Consider the following 16,876-nt stretch of genomic DNA (forward strand, 5'->3'; position numbering starts at 1 on the left):
AATGAGTTTAAAAAACTAAAATTCAATGTAAATTATATATCACTATAAAAAAGAATATATTTTTATATGAAGTCGATTTTCTTAAACTATTACGCATTTTGTAATAAGTACTTTTATTTGTGTTTATTTTTTAAATTATGGTAAATAATTTTCTTCATTTTCTTATAGTATATATGTGTATTACTATATATATGATAAAATATATTTGAAAAAAAAAAACCGCCTAGCTCCCACCTCCCGACTACCACCTAGTGTTTTTAGAACATTGGGACAGTCGTTGGTGCAAAAACTTAGAGTCTATTCAATAGACGAAAAAAAAAAAAAAAAAAAAGTATCTGATACTTCAAATTGTAAATTTCACAAAACTGGTGATGTATTTATTTATAAATAAGAATAACGCGTTATGTGAACAAGACATTATTACAGAATGACTGATAAAGAATTATCCCTCGCTCCAGGCTAAAAAAATAGATTGTAATATCTCTCTCCTACAAAATCTGTGGTCCAATTGCGAAGCTTCCACCAAATGTGGATGAAACAGATCTTGAGTCTTGACGGCTTTGAACCCATACCTACAAGTCTTTTGCCTGCACACAGAGACACTCAAAAGGACATAGTTAATACTTGAGGAACAGTTTAATTTCCCGAATATTGTTTTGAATTGTAACATGGATCCTACTTTGACTCTTTGAGTCATTGAGTGATGAAAAGATTAACAGGAATATAACTTGCCTTGCTCAAGAACTTTTTCTGAACCTTCAGTGCCTCCTTGCATGCTTTTTTTGCATCTAAGCTTAGAATTATGTCATTCAATATCTGGGATGAAAACTCCACTGTTAGACAAAAGTTAAACATACATGTGTCTGAGAGAGAGAGAGAGAGAGAGGACCTTTACAACATCATCCAGTCCCTTAGCCTCCATTATAAACCTCTTTTTCTTGACCTCTAGAATGCTGGCAACAAGAAAAACAGAGAGAGAGCTCTGTTCTTCCTTGTATCCAGTCTTCATATTCTCCCTCTCAAACTTTCCGTACTTCTTTAACAGCTTATTATTTCCCTTGGCCAAACTATCATCACTTGAATTTGTCTCTGACGGCTCATACAAGGTGAAGATGTTCGGGTTGTACTCCATGGCCCACATCATCTGAAATCAATCTTCATTACTGCCGGGCGAATAACTTTATTAACTATGTATAAATTTAAATCTCAATCCTTCTATTGAAATTTCTAGGCCGGGAAATATAGAAGGTCCGCTATAAACAAAAAGAGATGCATCGTCATTGTTCTCACCGGACAAGTTTAATCTCTTCCGCATGAGCAGATGAACTTAAATGAATCTTGTACAAGCAGATCTTTCTTTGACTATCTATAACCTACATACCTCATAAGCTTTGGTTTTGCATTAGGAATACAGATCAATGCAGTCTCATTGGAATTGGTAAAAATCATAGGCCTCTGACTCTTAGATAACTAGGGTATGAGAATAAATAGTGTTTCGTCTTATAAAGAGGAGCTATTTTCTTAAGCAAATTTGAACTAAATCAATAAATCTTACCTACCTCCCAGAGGTACATAGCATCTATTATAGAGAACTCCCTCCGAAATAGTGCCATCAACATCCGAACCGCAAATAGATATTCCCCTCCATCAAGATCCTCTGTCATTCACAACACTCCATCAGGAGTCCATCTTATTAGCTTCCTTTTAATAAATTGTTTTATTAAGAACAGATAAAACAATGAGAAATAGCTGAACAGTTTACTTAAATAAATAAAAATAACAACCGCTCAGATGCTGTATGGTAGGGAAAAAGAAATCTAACAATTCTTATAGCTTTGGTGGATCACAATGTAGACCTCTTTTATTTGTGGCTATTGAGTTTTGACTCTCTCATCCATCTTGGGGTGTTAGATACTTAAATATAATTTGCAATTAAGCACTGGAGATCATCTTGAATGAAATTTTGTACTCTAGGCAAATTATCAGTCAAAGTTATGATACTCAGTTACTTTAACAAGAGCAGAATACCATATAAACCCTGAAATAGAAGGGAAAAGTTTAACATGATGCATCAAAAGGGAAAACCGTAAGGAAGCTTATGAGATGGTCAGATAATATCTTAAATTGAGAGAACAATTTTTGACATTTTGGTTTTTTCTCCAATTTTTGGGTACTTAAAAAACACAGAAGATTTTCCTTCTGTTTGTACATACTTGGATGCCAAATTGGACATATCTCACCTGGACGCCATGCCAATAAGCTTGCATGCCTAAAAGCAGTTACAAGCACAAATCTTTAAAGCTACCCATGAAGTATAGCTTATCTAACTAACCAAAAATAAATTGAACATTTGTGTTATGTTTTGACAACTATTTTATATCATTTTCTAGTTTCGTTCTGTCAGAACTACATTTGCGGGCGGGGTTGTTCTTGCCTACCTAGCTAGAAAATCTGTTTTTCTTTCAAAATTTTCTTTAAGCATAATACTGTATACTGCTCTCTGGGTCAACAAGATGGCCCTGAAGTAATAAATGGTATGCTCTAGGAATCCTTGGCAGATCAAAAAGAAAACAATGTCAAACCTAAATAACCCAGAAACACGTCAAGAGTGGGTAAAGCAAGTGATACGACAAATATATGCAGATTCTTATCAAACTGGTCACCATACCTAGATGCTGATGCAGTTTTGGGTCAATTGCTTTAATGATCTTCGCAAGTATACTCAGCTGTGAACGAACCCCAAGGGTATCCACTGTGCTCTTAAAGTTTCCACGCTTTCCATACATCAAATGTTCAAATATATTAATCATGAGTCATGGAATCCAAGAAGAAGGAAAATGAAAAAATGTAAGCGATGTGACATGGTGTGAGCGCAAACACAACAACATCATGTCTCGCAGCTTTCAATTCTTAAGGTTAACATCAATAACAATAATAATAAGAGGTGACGGAAGGACGAAGATAAGTGAAAACCAAAAACACAAAACACAAACCACTAAGAACTGGGATCAAAGGGATAGAGATGCCTACCACTTTACGCATTATACGTTCAAAGCACCAGAAGGCATCTGCTTCATTTTCTAAAAGAATCACCATTGGAGAGCATAGATCACTCATTCCTGTTCAAGAATGAAAAGGGTTTGTGATCACAAAAAATACTTTCTTTTGATGAAAAGATTATGGATACAAGTAATACGGAATGACAAAATATTTCCAGGAGCCAAAGAAACCTGAACCCTAGATCATGAAAAGACACACCAATTGTAGATCAATTCTTCCAGTTTTGCGCCAAATGAATTCAACAAACCGTGTTTCTAACTAAAAAATATACTACCGTATTAATTGTAATCGAGTCCAGATTTATTCCTCATCCTGTTTTGGTTTATTCATAGACTAACAAGGCCGTACAGAAATTTAGTAGTGAGTTAGTAAACCATCCCTCAATAGATCTTAGAAAGCAAGGCATCACTCTAATCACCTTCAAAGCATCCAAGAATGTTGCAAAACACTTCAAAGCAGCCTGACATTGTGAAGGCAGAAAAACCCACCGGATTCTTGAGACGACTTGCAAATGCACATATATTAGGTAAACTATCCACTGTGCTCATGTAATGCTTTCAAGTTCCAAGTAAAGACTAAGTTCTATCTGAGATCTTTGATCCATACATTATTTAAGGAAATATTGGCTTGCATTGTCTTGAAAAAGTTGAGATGGACCATTCCTAGATCTTTGTCAATCTATCACTATAATCAAGAAGCGAAAATCTTGAACAAAGAAGGCATAAGTTTGGATTGACAAACCTTTTAGGCTCTGTAGGGAGCCTTTTTAATTGCCATTATTTTCTTCCTCCTACATGTAACATGGACTATGTTCTGAAAAAAAATGGTGATGGATCATAAACTTTCATATCGCAGTTGGGAGATTGCAAAACACTAGATTATCTTTCCCTATAATGAGTAAACCCATCCAGAAACTCACAACTTATGCAACTCAGGTTCAACAATATTTCCAATTCAACAAGTAAAATATTTACTGCCAATAACCTACTCACCTTGACAGTAACCAATTTCCTTGTCGATCCATGCGTATACTGCAAGAACATCCCAAAGCTTCGCCAGATTAGCTTCACTCTCGTAAAATTCAAGTGCCCTATCTGTGCGAACAACATCCAGACCTGCCATCCAAATATTATGTAGTCAATCATCTTAAACCAAATGTGACAAAACACACCACAAAAACCAAACCAATAGAACAAGAGAGGGCGGATTAGATCTTCACAAAAATAATCAACATACTTATGTGATAAGATACATTCAAAGAAAAAAAAAAGTTATGTTATGATCCTTGTATATACCTATTTGATGCAGTGTGCGCTTCCACAGAACCACTATCTTTTCTTGATGCAGTATTCCAGCTACAGGCTCTTCAGGCATTAATAGTTTAGCAGGAGATGATGTTGCCTTGTCTCCGTTATCTACTTGTGCATCATCAGATGGTTCAACAGGAGATGATGTTGCCTTGTCCACATTCTCTTCTTGTGCATCATCAGATGGTTCAACAGGAGATGATGTTGCCTTGTCCACATTCTCTTCTTGTGCATCATCAGATGGTTCAACAGGAGATGATGTTGCCTTGTCCACATTCTCTTCTTGTGCATCATCACATGGTTCAACCGGAGATGATGTTTCCTTGTCTACATTATCTTCTTGTGCATCATCACATGGTTCAACAGGAGATGATGTTTCCTTGTCTACATTATCTTCTTGTGCATCATCACATAATTTAACAGGAGATAATGTTGATTTGTCTCCATTATCTTCTTGTGCATCATCACCCTGACTTGATGGATTTTGGATTGGTTGGCCGTCTTCAGTGATGACAGGTCTTGTGACATACCTTCCACTTCCAATGGTGGATTCCATCTTTTGGCATTCAGTCTTCCACATCCCATATTGTTCCCTTCCACAATCAATAGAACAGGTAAAGTCCAAGGGTATGTGATCACATTATAAGTATAGTAATTCAGTAAAGTATTGAGTATGCCACTTATATCTGCAGGGCAAACAAACGTACAGAAATTGGTGTTTCGAATCAAACTACTAGATATATTGATACCTCTTGCGTTGTCTCAGTTGATTCCGCTCTTCATACGTGCTATTGGGATCATAGCAACCTAACAAAAATTCCCATACTTCAGCTCTGATTAATGGATGAACACCCTGGTACATTGGTAACAATCACTCAAGTTCACATTTCACAACTCACTCAAGTTCACAATCACAACGCAAAGTTCAAAAACATAGTCATGGTAAACGACTCACCCCGCGTTGTACACGTCTAAGTACTACTCCAATATCCAAATGACCATCTTCTGAAAATGCAGACCGCCACTTTCTTTCACTAAGTGTTCTTCCAGGCTACATAATACAAACCATCAAACATATCAAATTTTATGTTGTCTATATATTTTTTAAAAAAGTGTGAAATGAGACGTACCCTTGGCTTGAATTTCGTTTTGCGAACATCAATTACGTATTCTGGCCTGATTGCATATATTGAATTGGAATCATTTGTATCCAAATTATTCTCTGTCCGTTGCAAACATCCAGCAAAGCCCATTTTTCTTTTTTCTTTTATCAATTCAACTGATTCAATACAATAAGCTGCAATCTATGATTCTCAACACTAATGGTTTCTTGTGCATGAAAAAAGATCAATTCTTTTTGAATATTTTGATGTTTTTAAGGTAACGGTTTCCATTTATAAAAGTTTGTTTTATTGTGAGTTGCATATATGTACAACTCCTCACTATGCCGCGTTGCCTAGTTGCAGTTCTCAATTCCCTCCTTATTTTCACTCTCTCTCTCTCCCTCTCTCTAGGGTTTTAACAGGATGTCAAATCCGGGCGAGGACTTCTCACAAATTGATATCTCCAAAGAGGTATGTATAAACTAATAATATTTTATTATTTTGACATGTGGTTGTATATATAATAATATATATGGCATGTTGTTTGTTTGGGCAGGAAGTGGATAAACTTGTTTCTGAAGTGATTCGGTATGTGTTATTTAAGACTCATCAAAACTCTGGGTGTCCTATTAAAAGAGAGGAACTAACTCAACTAGTTACTAAAAACTATCGTCAGAGAAATCTTCCTGCACTTGTTATTAAACAAGCCATAGATAAGCTTTCAACCATTTTTGGGTATGAAATGAAAGAACTTCAACGAAACCGTATTTCGTCAACTAATCAGAACCGTAATTCTCAACAAATAAGTACCACTGATGCAAAGTCATATGTTGTAATGAGTAAGCTTCCTGCTGATGTGTACAAAAAGTATGTTGAGGATGAAAGGACTTGCCATGTTACAGGTTTTACTTTTGCAGTTATTAGCATTGTGCATCTTGCTGGAGGCAAAATAACAGAAGGTATGTTTCTCATGGTTGGGTTTATGGTTATGTGAATGATACATTTTATCATTAGTTATATTACTTTTTAAAATCAGATGTTTAGATAAATCTTATTATTACTGACTTCTGTAACGGGCATTGTCTCAAGCTACTCCAACATTTGATTTGAGTTATGATGATGTATCTACTTGTCCTTAGAAAATTAACGAGTTGCTTATTGAGGTTATCTGGTATGTGAGACGTTCTCAGAAAATCTGTGGCATCATTTGAAGCGACTGGGACTACAGGAAGCTGATGAAAGTCATCCAGTTCTTGGTAACCTCAAGCAGGCAGTAGAGGCTCTTGTTCAACAAAGGTTAGAGTGCTTGAACCATGACAATCTTTGTGCAGTTTCTAAAATCTGATAAGAAAATGTGGAAGATGTTTCTGTTGCATCCTCGGACTAAAAAGGAAAAGAATTGTGTGTAGATATTTGCAGAAGGACAAAGTTAATGGTCCAGAAGGCAATACATTATTTTATGAGCTTGCTGAGAGAGCACTGGATGAGTCCTTGAATAAGAGACTGAAAGAATACATATCACAGGTAAGCTTTCAAGGCTGTACGCTGCTTATTTATTGGCCATGTTCTGTGTTGGGCATCATGTCTTAATGGGAAATATGGTGCCTATCTTTTATCATTTATATAGTAATATTTTGAGGAACAATTATATGCATAGGACACATGTAGGTGGAAGGTCACAAAATGTAATAGCTTGAAGCAATGGATATCCTTAAGGATCAGATGATTTCCTGGAAGACATTCCTCTTCTGTTCATTAGAAATGCTATTAGGATGGATGCAATTAGATTGGCTTGTATGTTAGCATAGGCCAGGCTTTAGCGTAGTGCATTGCTCGAGTGCATGTTTCACTAACCTTGGGACCTTAATTTACTAAGTAATCTGTAGTTGGTAAAATGGCAACCATGTTACCTGTATGGCTTCTTAAATTGATATCCTTCGTAGGTCTTGATAGCAGGGTCTATTCAGAACCATGTTTTTTGGGTATATGTTTGTTTAGTGTCTGACATGATGATAACCAGGACCAACTTGAACAATTAGATTAGAGAGTTACGCCCCATAGTGTACCTTAGATTTTTGGTTTGCCTTTGTTGTGAGATGCCAACGCAAGCCTAGACCCAGTTTTTTCGTTTCAGAATCTTAGAATGATTTTTATTTTTAATGATTTTATCATCGTTCCTATAGAAACATGAAGCTAAATTAGATGTAATAGGCATGTGGCGAGGATCTTTGGTAAGTTATTTCTTGGTCAATCTGTATTAAATGTGGAATTTTGTGGACCACAGATTGTGAACAAAGATGGTGCAGCGGTGGAAATTGATGAGTGATATCTCCTCATCGCATTAAACATAGCTCTATCTGGTAAGCATTAGACGTGTCGTCTTAAGTACAAAACCTCTTATTTTTCTTTTTCTTTTTCTTTTTATTGTACACATTATTTCTCGTTCATTTGTCCGTATACTTGCTTGCAGATTGATCTTGGGCTCCGAAGGTCTTGCTCTTGATTAGGGGACGGCAAACCTTTATCTTCATTTTGGTTAATATGCTTTTTTTTTGGCTGAGCCGTTAAAAGCCTAGCTCTAGAATCTATTAACCTACATTATGTGTACTGTGATATCGTCGGATGGCTGTCTATGTATGTATGTTTAGACTTTAGAGAAAGAAATGTTTGCATGAACCTTCGTTTTTTTTGTTGACAAAGATTGTATACTCCTATATTTCGTCACAGTTCACATCTGTCTCTATAAGGATGCCATGCCCCATAACTCAAATGGTAGGTATGGGATTATGGTCTCGAGTTACGCGTCATGAATTTTGAGGACTTTGTGGCTGTGGGAGTCCTGGTGCATCTTTTGAAGGGACACGGCTTTCCTGAACTCTCTTAATTTGTTGGGTAGATTATTTTGTCATGTACAGTAGAACTCAAGCTCTTTTCTGAGGATCCTCAGACCCGATACATTTGCAGATAATCTTTGGACAAATTGTATAAACCGAACATCAAAAATTGCTCACACTGTAGAGTTTGTAGCTTTGGGAGTGGTTTGGGTTTGTTGTATCACTCATTGGTGTTTATGTTAGATTGGAGCTGCGGGGGTATAATGGTAGTGGCTTGTATAGTCTCCACCAATCAAATAGCATTTATCCATGGGGATGAAGGAATACTACTGCTTACAACTTTAGCCAGTTTCGACACTGAATACCCTTATATTGAAGGACTTTCTTTTGTAGACAGAGATTCGGTCGTGTCATGCCAGAAGTCTCGACTTAATTGTGTAATGTACGATGGCCTTAACCATGTACTGGCTGTTACTGCAATATGTATGACCGTTGTCGAGCAGCACATCTTATATCTTTAATGTTCATTTCACTATACCTGCAAAGTGAAGCGCTATTTAAGTGATGGTATACTTTTAAGCTTGTCGTTGGAGGTATTCTGTAGGAAAAGAAAATCCTAGGTTTATCAATAATATACCATACATACGTACGGTTGGTAGTTTGATTTGACTATTTAGTAACCGTTAGAATTTGCATAGTGCAAGAACCATACTTTTTGATGAAGAACTTGGAGTCCGCCGATGTGGCTTTGGAGAAGGCCGGATAGTGAGGAATGCAGGGTCGGTATGCTTTGTGGTACCTAGAGTTAGCTCTGGCTCTGGGCATGCTGGGTAGTAATGCGAGACTAAGAGGCATGCTTCATTACAGTTCATTTGCTTCAGATGATCGGCTTTGAGCCCAATAGCCTCTGATAATAACTCAAACATAGCGTCTCCTAAAGTAGTGACATGCTTTGCATACTCAATGGTTATGTCTCTGTGAACAGAACAAAATTGTTTGGTATGCAGGATGAGATCAAAACATGACTATGCTTAGTATCATATTACTAATATGAAAAAAATTATACTAAGCCAATCTAATTCAGAATCTATAATCAGGAGATAAGGTTGCGCAAGATTGTGTATGTTAGCCTTCCCTTGAATTCGCCCCAGTTGGATTATACTTTTTCAAATGAAGGCAATGCTATCTAACTGTGAATTCCAGAGAAGCTAAATTAAACTTGCTATTCACTATTGGAGTAACCAAAATCGAAACCATACCTGCAAGCAGCCGGTAATTCATTAGGATCCAGTGGAGCAGGGGTAAAAATCTCGACAGTTAAGGTGTCCCTCCAATTAGCAGCTTTAGATGTATAAAGATCGAAGTTACTATTAAACCTCACTCTTTTCTTTCGATCACGACTATAAAACTGTTTCCTTACCTCATCATCGTGTTCATTAAATCTTATCACCCCTTTAATCATCTCATCCAACACACTTAATGGCACCCCGTGATTCACAACTTGAAAAAAATCCCCACTTCTCTGATGCAACTTTTATCTCATCGACCACTTTTTTACGATCTCCTTGAAGGTCTATCAACGGAATGTGGAAGCGGGTCGGATTGGAATCTGAGTTCTGCTTAAGTTCATTTGCAGGTATCATGAACATCTTCGGAATATTTGCTAGGCCAGAGTCAACTAGTCCTTTGACACCAGCTTTTGCTTCATCAAATGCTTTGAGTTCTTCAACTCTGTTGTAATCTGACTCACTTGATATGCTAGATGGAACAGCTGCTTCTTTGGTGATCACCATTTTTCTCTTTAATTTTCAATGTGTATAAAGATTTCTATGTAATTGAGATTCTATTAAAACTAACATTTGGTACTTGTTTATTATGAAAACAATTAAGTCAACAGTCAATAATGGTGCATTAGTTAGGCTGTAATGCATTCGTTGTTTAACACTTTAATCTTAAATCTGTAGACATCAGCTTAAATTTAGGATCATAGTAGTGTGGAGTGTGGACTGTAGACTCTACAGTGTAGACTGTAGAGCAGTGAGATTCTCATAAGGCTTGATGTCCCCACTTCAGAACTTTCATCGTCAATATGCTTAAACCAGCTGGTAAGGCTTGCCAATTCCCCCTCCCCACCCAATCAAAACTCACAGGTGTGCTTCTTAAAAAAACAAAATTATAAAGAAAAGTTCTGCAATATTCTACTCTAAACGACTTTCTCTCTCAGTAGCATGTTTCTTGACCTCAACATTTTGATAAAAAAAAATCTAAGCGACCCTTTAATCATCTCATCCAAAACGCTTGAAGGCACCCCGTGATTCACAACCATAAGGAATCCCCATGTCTCTGATGCATGTCTAATCTCATCAACCACTTTCTGATGTTCTCCTTGAAGGTCTATGATTGGAACTCTGAAGTAGGACACATTGGAATCTGCCTTCAACTGATTGAGCTCATTTGGAGGTCTGACGAACATTGTTGGTACTTTCAATATGCCAGATTCAACTAGTCCTTTAACACCAGATTTTGTTTCATCAAAGGCTTTGAGCTCTTCAGCTCTGTTATAACCTGACTCTGTTGTGTTAGAGTTGATGGCCTCCATTTTCTATTTTTCTTATTTGTGTGCACATGCTGAAGAGTGAGTTTGCTAGCTGGGAACCTACTTATAGTATTTGAATTAATTTGAATATTACCTATTAAAACCATTGAAATTTCACGGTTTGGGAGGGAGGTGTTTCTAAATTGAGCACATAGGAGATCACAAATTGCCTACTCGATAGTGGAGAGGGAGTTCCTAAAAACCTGGCTATCATATAATGTAGAGATTAGTTGCTAACAAGTACTTCAGCCAATTTTTATTATTTCATTTTCTTTCTCCCACTAAAACAATGTCCCAAAGGATGTTTGGGCTGTTGTTGTATTGTTGTATGTAGCGCAATCTTGCATCTTAATGCACAATTCTACTGGTATGACATTGAGTTCTATTGATATTGCATTTAACTCGTGACAACCACCACTTGGGTCATTGGGAGCGTTATTGCTACCAGCCACTCTAATGTGATGGATGGTGAGTCAAGATGGTGCTCATGTGATTTTGAGAGATCCTTGACAGTCCATCTATTGCCTACAAATATCAGGATTCACTGTTGCATGTTTTCGGAACTATTATGCCCTGACAATTAAGATATTGTGTTCTACTAAGTTGAACACTTGCACGAAATCAATCAAATCATATTTGTGTTATGGTCTCCTAAGTGTGTTAGTTGTGCATGTTTAATGGTGGAATGTTAAAATGCTAGCAAATTAACAAGAACACACAGATTTACGTGGAAAAACCCTGAGACCAGGGAAAAAAACCACGGAGCCACACCGAATCCACTATGCTCAAAGGCAAAAACGAAGCAACAATACAACAAGGGATTCCACCTGCTTTTAGTCTCTATACAGATAGAGTTACAACATGTGAGTGCAAAGAGTCCAATCCATGAAACGCGCTTATTCAATTACCACTTCCATTTTGGAGTGGAGCTGCGTCAAATCTTCTAAACTCGCACTATCTTTTCGGTGACAATCTTTGCTTTACTTCCATGACAGCTTGATGCCTCTTCACTGACATTTCCTTCAGTGCTTGCTGTTATTGCAATTCAATTTGCTCCACTTCATTTCTATACTCTTCATCATCACTGTGGTCGTATATAAGTACATAACAGAAGATGCATGTCTGGATCAAATCTGCTTAACTTGCTATTTTATTTGTGACAATCTTCTTCTTTGCTTCCATTATAGCCTGATGCCTCTTCACTGATAGTTCCTTCAATGCTTGCTGATATTGCAATTCAATTTGCTCCACTTCCTTTCTATACTCTTCATTATCACTTTGGTCATCCATAACAGAGGAAGCGTCGCTGGCCATGTTAATATCTGTGTCCATTTTAACTCCATCAAGGACACCTCCACTATATTTCATAGGTCCTGTAACATTAGATACAGATGTGCTGAGAGAAGACTTCTGACTGTTTCCGGTTGTCGACATATCAGAACATTTAGCTTCAGTCGTAACAGTGGACTTTTGAGACTCAGTATCAGCATGAGAGATCTCACCAAGCTTCACACGCTCAAGAACTCTGTATGTTGGTCCTTTAGAAACATAGGCTGCTTTATTCTGAACATCAGAAAATCCTTCAACTTGCAGGAAAGGGTCCTTTAGAAGCTCCTTTGCTGGCAATCTCTGATTTGCGGGGAGTAAACACTTCTCTATAAAAGATTTCACTTCCGGATCCTCCACCTTACCGAGCGACTTAGGCATAACTCCTGTTATAACCTTCTTAAATATCTGGCATGGAATTTGGCACTCGTTGTAAGGCTGTTCAAAAGTCACCATCTCTAGCAGGCACATCCCAAAAGAGTATATATCCGCCAATTCATCATAATCTCCTTCATACACTTCGGGCGCGATATATGCAGGAGTTCCTACAAAAGTATGTTTATGTTCATTGGCCTGTTCCATAACAACCGCCAATCCTAGATCGCCGATTTTGACTTCTCCATGATTACCATTAATAAAGATATTATCACACTTGATATCCCTATGTATAATGGGTGGGCTATGACTATGAAGATACTTCAACCCCAATAAAATCTGTATTGCCCATGACTTCACGGCTTTCAGATTAAACTTTTTGTGTTTCTTTCCATACTGTCTCAAACTACCAGATGTAAACAACTCCGTGATGATATTTATAGTCTTGTTCTTGTCATCTACCCAAGAATTGTAAAACTTGATTATATTATTGTGTTTCAATGACTTCAAGAGACGTACCTCATTATGAAGCCTCTCTAAATCTTCTGGCGAACACAAAACTTCATCGATCTTAACTTGACTCCAAGCAACTTCAATTCCATTAACTTCATCAAAACCCTTGTAAACTATCTTGGAAGCGCCAGCACCAAGAACTTCTTTGAAACGGAGGTATCGACGAGTGGGATCAGTTTCCACAACGTCAGGATCGGGTGGCTCTGAAACATCACAACATTCTTCTTCACACAAACTCATTCTTCTTCTTCTCTCAAATTAACTTTCTTGCAATGACTCAAAAATATTGAAAAAATCAACAAATTGTAAGCCTATTTATAACCCTCTGGTAGGAAACTCAAGTAGGAAGCGTATTTGACGGGAGTCGGAATCTGCTTTTGGGATAGGATCAAGATATGGTTCTATTTGATTCTATTTGATTCTATTGAGAACACGAGAAGTCGAGAACGCATCTCTTTTGTGATTAGGAAACTTGATTTTCACGCAATTGTACAGGAAAAAAAAAACAAACGGGACCATATTGGAGTTTGAATCAGTGTTTAGAAAACCGGCCGGACCGGTGGTTGAACCGGGGTCCGACCGGAACCGGTAAATTTTCGGTTCGGTTCAGTTAAAACTTGAGTTTATGGTTAGACTCTCGGTCTAAACTTAAACCGTGGTTGAACCGGCAAACCGGTTGAACTGGTTCAGTTTTAAACCGGATCTCCCTTATATAATTGTTTTTTTTTTTCTTTTTTTAAAAAATTGATAATGTGGGGAGTTGAACCTAACACCTAAACAAGATAATCCAAACTCCAAACCAACATACTACTATGTATTTCTTGTATAAGGAATTTATTTTGATATATAATACTAATTAATATTGAATTAAAACATGTATTTATTCATTTTATTATTGTAATTATTAAAAAATTTGCTAAATAAACATTAATCGGTCCGACCGAGTCGAACCATAGTTGAATCTAGTTGAACCATTTTAACAAAAAATCAGTTCGATTACCGGTTCGGTTTTCAAAACATTGGTTTGAATCACGCGGCTGGTAAAAGAATACGGCCCAGAGACACAATTTGACTTCACAAAATTCAAGCTTAAGGCCCACGTTTGTGTGAAAAACTAACTTGCCGCACCGGTACACCAACATGAATCAACAACAGAAAAAGGCCAGGCATTTTCATCGAACATGCACACATTTCCTTTCCAAACATTCGAATAAAATACAACTTTTCAATACTGAGAATTTTCCGAACTATTAAATCAAATTTTAACCTAATTTAGTTTGCATGTATTATTTCTATTCGTGAATGGTATTCACTAGCACAATTAAGTGATATATGGTCTTGGCTAGGATCAAAGCATTCTCATGGTTTCGTAATTTCAAATAGCAATACACATAAAAGTAAGTCTTCACATGCGTGTTTGCAACAAAAAGAACTTACCACTATCTCACACACGAACGGGTGGCCAACTTTGCAACACATATTGCTACAAAATACAAACCATGGTTCCACTTTGGCCACCATTTCCTAGTAAGTGGGAGGTTCTTTATATTTTAGATATGTAAATCCTCACTAGATGTGTGATGGATATGGATTCTATGGTTCTTGAAAATGTTAAGTTAGAACTCTTGGATCACACACTATTGTAACGCCAACTTAACTAGCAAACAAAAAGTGCTTGCAATAAAAAGAAGAGTAAAACAAAATTATTCACATTTTGCAGCTTGAACTGATAATTACTCTGCACTCCACGTCCTTACGACACTTGTCACTTTTCACATAATTATTAAAAATTAAGGTGACTTATTTTTGCCAATCAAATAAGATTGAATTGGTGGCTTCTAAAATTAATCCTATGGGATTTCATGGGGAAGATTTCTTATCCATGTTTTAATGTTTGTCAGCAACTAAAGACTCATGTCAAGAGCTGAGTGTGTGACCGAGTGACCTCCTTTATTGTCTCTTCGAAAGAATCATTTGGAAAACACTACTTCTACCGGCTGAGGTGGGCGTGGTAATATTTGGAGGACCATAATAGAGTGATGCTGTCACGAGTCCTGTTCCAAAATTAATTGAGGTTGCTCTGAATGAGGTTCTCATTGGTTGCGATTTCTATTCGAACAATCTTTATATCTTTATATATATATTATAGCTCTCCCTCTTCAATTGAGGAAGCGTTTCAAGGGTGTCCACGTGTCATGACTAATTAAGAAAAAGTAGGAGATAAAATAGGAAACAAATATTTATCTTTATCCTTAGATATATATTATAGTTATATCTTCACCGATCTATTTTTTGGCAAAGACTCCAGTTTTTTCTAAACTCTATTATTAATTATAAAAAAGTAGGATATAAATAAGGAAATAATCCCAAGAGTTTCACAGAGTCTCTAACTTTTCCTAAACACTATAGCTAATTACGAAAAAAACAACCCCATCTAGAGTTTCAAAGAGTCTCTAACTTTTTCTAAACAAGAGTCTCTAACTTTTTCTAAACAATATAGCTAATTAAGGGGGAAAAAATGAGACAAAAAACTAAATTGCTAAAAACAATAGTTTTCACCGAATACGATTTTCCTAAAACCCTTTCGATTTGATGCGTCATCCACTGTGGGATTTAGACATTTATTCATAGTTAAGGATTCCAAAAATCACAATTCTAACCACAATAATTACGACATATTCCAATTTCTTATATATATATTATAGTTATACCCTCACCAATCTATTTTTTGGAGCACTCGGAGAGACTCCAATTTTTTCTTAACTTTATTATTAATTATAAAAAAGGTATGATATAAATAAGAAAACAATCTCATTTAGAGTTTCACAGAGTCTCTAACTTTTCCTAAACACTATAGCTAAATACGAAAAAAAAAATCTCATCTAGAGTTTCACAAAGTCTCCAAATTTTCCTAAACAATATAGCTAATTACGAAAAAAAAATATGAGACAAACAATTAAATTGCTAAAAATAATAGTTTCTACCGAAAACGATTTTCCTAAAAGCCTTTTGATTTGATGCGCAATCCACTGTGGGATTTAGACATTTATTCATAGTTAAGGATTCCAAAAATCACAATTCTGGCTACAATAATTATGACTTATTCCAATTAAATTTATGAATTTATAATTTTTCAACACTATAATATAATTTTTCAACTCTATAATTTAGACATTTATTCATAGTTAAGGATTCCAAAAATCACAATTCTGGCCACAATAATTATGACATATTCCAATTAAATTTATGAATTTATAATTTTTCAACTCTTAAATGTTATATATTCGGCGGAATAACGAGATTAAGTTAAAGTGGACATTAGATTTAAATAAATTATATACCAAATCAAAACAAATTACATGTGAAAAATTAAATTATACAAAAAATAACATCACAAAATATATAATAGAAAATGAAAAAAAAATAACGGCAAAACAATAATGACAAATATTTTAAAATATATATAATACTTAATGAAAATAACGTCAAAAAACAATTAATGGGGAACCGAAAACTGGAAACAAATACATCGAACTAAACCTCAAATAATATTTAACGTGAAATCGAAAACTGGATGCAAATACAAGTATTAAACTAATCTTAAAAAGTAATTAATAGAAAATTGGAATATGGATACAACTGCATTAAACTAACCTCAAAGAATAATTATCGGAAAATCAAAACTTGGATGCAAATACATCAAACTAACATAAAAAAATAATTGTCGGAAAATCAGAAATTGTATGTAAATACATTGAATTA

General features: G+C 35.9%; 3 protein-coding genes and 2 pseudogenes across 6 annotated transcripts; 1 reads left to right on the forward strand and 4 right to left on the reverse strand.

Moving 5' to 3' along the window:
• Positions 1-355: 355 nt before the first annotated feature.
• Positions 356-5,650, reverse strand: LOC147500280 (rab GTPase-activating protein 22-like). 2 transcript variants are annotated; one of them, XR_015196279.1, is made up of 11 exons: positions 5,498-5,650; positions 5,323-5,418; positions 5,117-5,220; positions 4,356-4,960; positions 4,053-4,175; positions 3,031-3,119; positions 2,669-2,774; positions 1,556-1,657; positions 890-1,144; positions 733-816; positions 356-587 (listed from the first exon to the last, which is right to left on the reverse strand). XR_015196279.1 is itself a non-coding variant. In XM_086561959.1 (11 exons), exons 1-11 carry the CDS (start codon positions 5,618-5,620, stop codon positions 573-575), a joined length of 1,698 nt encoding a protein of 565 aa, XP_086418085.1. In that variant the 5' UTR covers positions 5,621-5,650; the 3' UTR covers positions 356-572. The 2 variants fall into 2 exon arrangements, 1 of the variants encoding a protein (XP_086418085.1); XM_086561959.1 differs by having other exon boundaries at positions 1,560-1,657.
• LOC147500281 (melanoma-associated antigen G1-like protein) lies at positions 5,641-8,146 on the forward strand. The gene is made up of 7 exons (XM_086561962.1): positions 5,641-5,747; positions 5,882-5,941; positions 6,027-6,429; positions 6,661-6,766; positions 6,880-6,994; positions 7,755-7,830; positions 7,941-8,146. Exons 2-6 carry the CDS (start codon positions 5,894-5,896, stop codon positions 7,794-7,796), a joined length of 714 nt encoding a protein of 237 aa, XP_086418088.1. The 5' UTR covers positions 5,641-5,747; positions 5,882-5,893; the 3' UTR covers positions 7,797-7,830; positions 7,941-8,146.
• Positions 8,147-8,427: 281 nt separating this feature from the next.
• Positions 8,428-10,169, reverse strand: LOC147500282 (1-aminocyclopropane-1-carboxylate oxidase homolog 1-like). 2 transcript variants are annotated; one of them, XM_086561964.1, is made up of 3 exons: positions 9,564-10,169; positions 9,017-9,279; positions 8,428-8,842 (listed from the first exon to the last, which is right to left on the reverse strand). In XM_086561964.1, exons 1-3 carry the CDS (start codon positions 9,764-9,766, stop codon positions 8,829-8,831), a joined length of 480 nt encoding a protein of 159 aa, XP_086418090.1. In that variant the 5' UTR covers positions 9,767-10,169; the 3' UTR covers positions 8,428-8,828. The 2 variants fall into 2 exon arrangements, 1 of the variants encoding a protein (XP_086418090.1); XR_015196281.1 differs by having other exon boundaries at positions 8,654-8,842; positions 8,942-9,279; positions 9,564-10,123.
• A 338-nt stretch (positions 10,170-10,507) lies between these two features.
• On the reverse strand, positions 10,508-10,903 carry LOC147500283 (1-aminocyclopropane-1-carboxylate oxidase homolog pseudogene; annotated as a pseudogene).
• Positions 10,904-11,604: 701 nt separating this feature from the next.
• LOC147500284 (putative serine/threonine-protein kinase WNK6 pseudogene) lies at positions 11,605-13,489 on the reverse strand (annotated as a pseudogene). The gene has a single exon (XR_015196280.1). The product of XR_015196280.1 is annotated as a putative serine/threonine-protein kinase WNK6 pseudogene (transcript).
• Between the last annotated feature and the right edge of the window lie 3,387 nt (positions 13,490-16,876).

This window comes from Coptis chinensis, chromosome 5 (assembly GCF_015680905.1).
Source record: "Coptis chinensis isolate HL-2020 chromosome 5, ASM1568090v1, whole genome shotgun sequence".
Lineage (NCBI taxonomy): Eukaryota > Viridiplantae > Streptophyta > Magnoliopsida > Ranunculales > Ranunculaceae > Coptis > Coptis chinensis.

Excerpts from the sequence above, each read along its gene's own strand:
- LOC147500281 (XM_086561962.1), top strand. The coding sequence starts at position 5,894 with ATGTCAAATCCGGGCGAGGACTTCTCACAAATTGATATCTCCAAAGAG. Across the intron at positions 5,942-6,026 it reads AAATTGATATCTCCAAAGAG|GAAGTGGATAAACTTGTTTC; the intron begins GTATGTATAAAC and ends TTGTTTGGGCAG. Across the intron at positions 6,430-6,660 it reads TGGAGGCAAAATAACAGAAG|AAAATCTGTGGCATCATTTG; the intron begins GTATGTTTCTCA and ends AGACGTTCTCAG.
- LOC147500282 (XM_086561964.1), bottom strand. The coding sequence starts at position 9,766 with ATGATTAAAGGGGTGATAAGATTTAATGAACACGATGATGAGGTAAGG. Across the intron at positions 9,280-9,563 it reads GAATTACCGGCTGCTTGCAG|AGACATAACCATTGAGTATG; the intron begins GTATGGTTTCGA and ends TTCTGTTCACAG.
- LOC147500280 (XM_086561959.1), bottom strand. The coding sequence starts at position 5,620 with ATGGGCTTTGCTGGATGTTTGCAACGGACAGAGAATAATTTGGATACA. Across the intron at positions 5,419-5,497 it reads AAACGAAATTCAAGCCAAGG|CCTGGAAGAACACTTAGTGA; the intron begins GTACGTCTCATT and ends TGTATTATGTAG. Across the intron at positions 1,145-1,559 it reads ATGCTATGTACCTCTGGGAG|ATGATGTGGGCCATGGAGTA; the intron begins GTAGGTAAGATT and ends GATTGATTTCAG.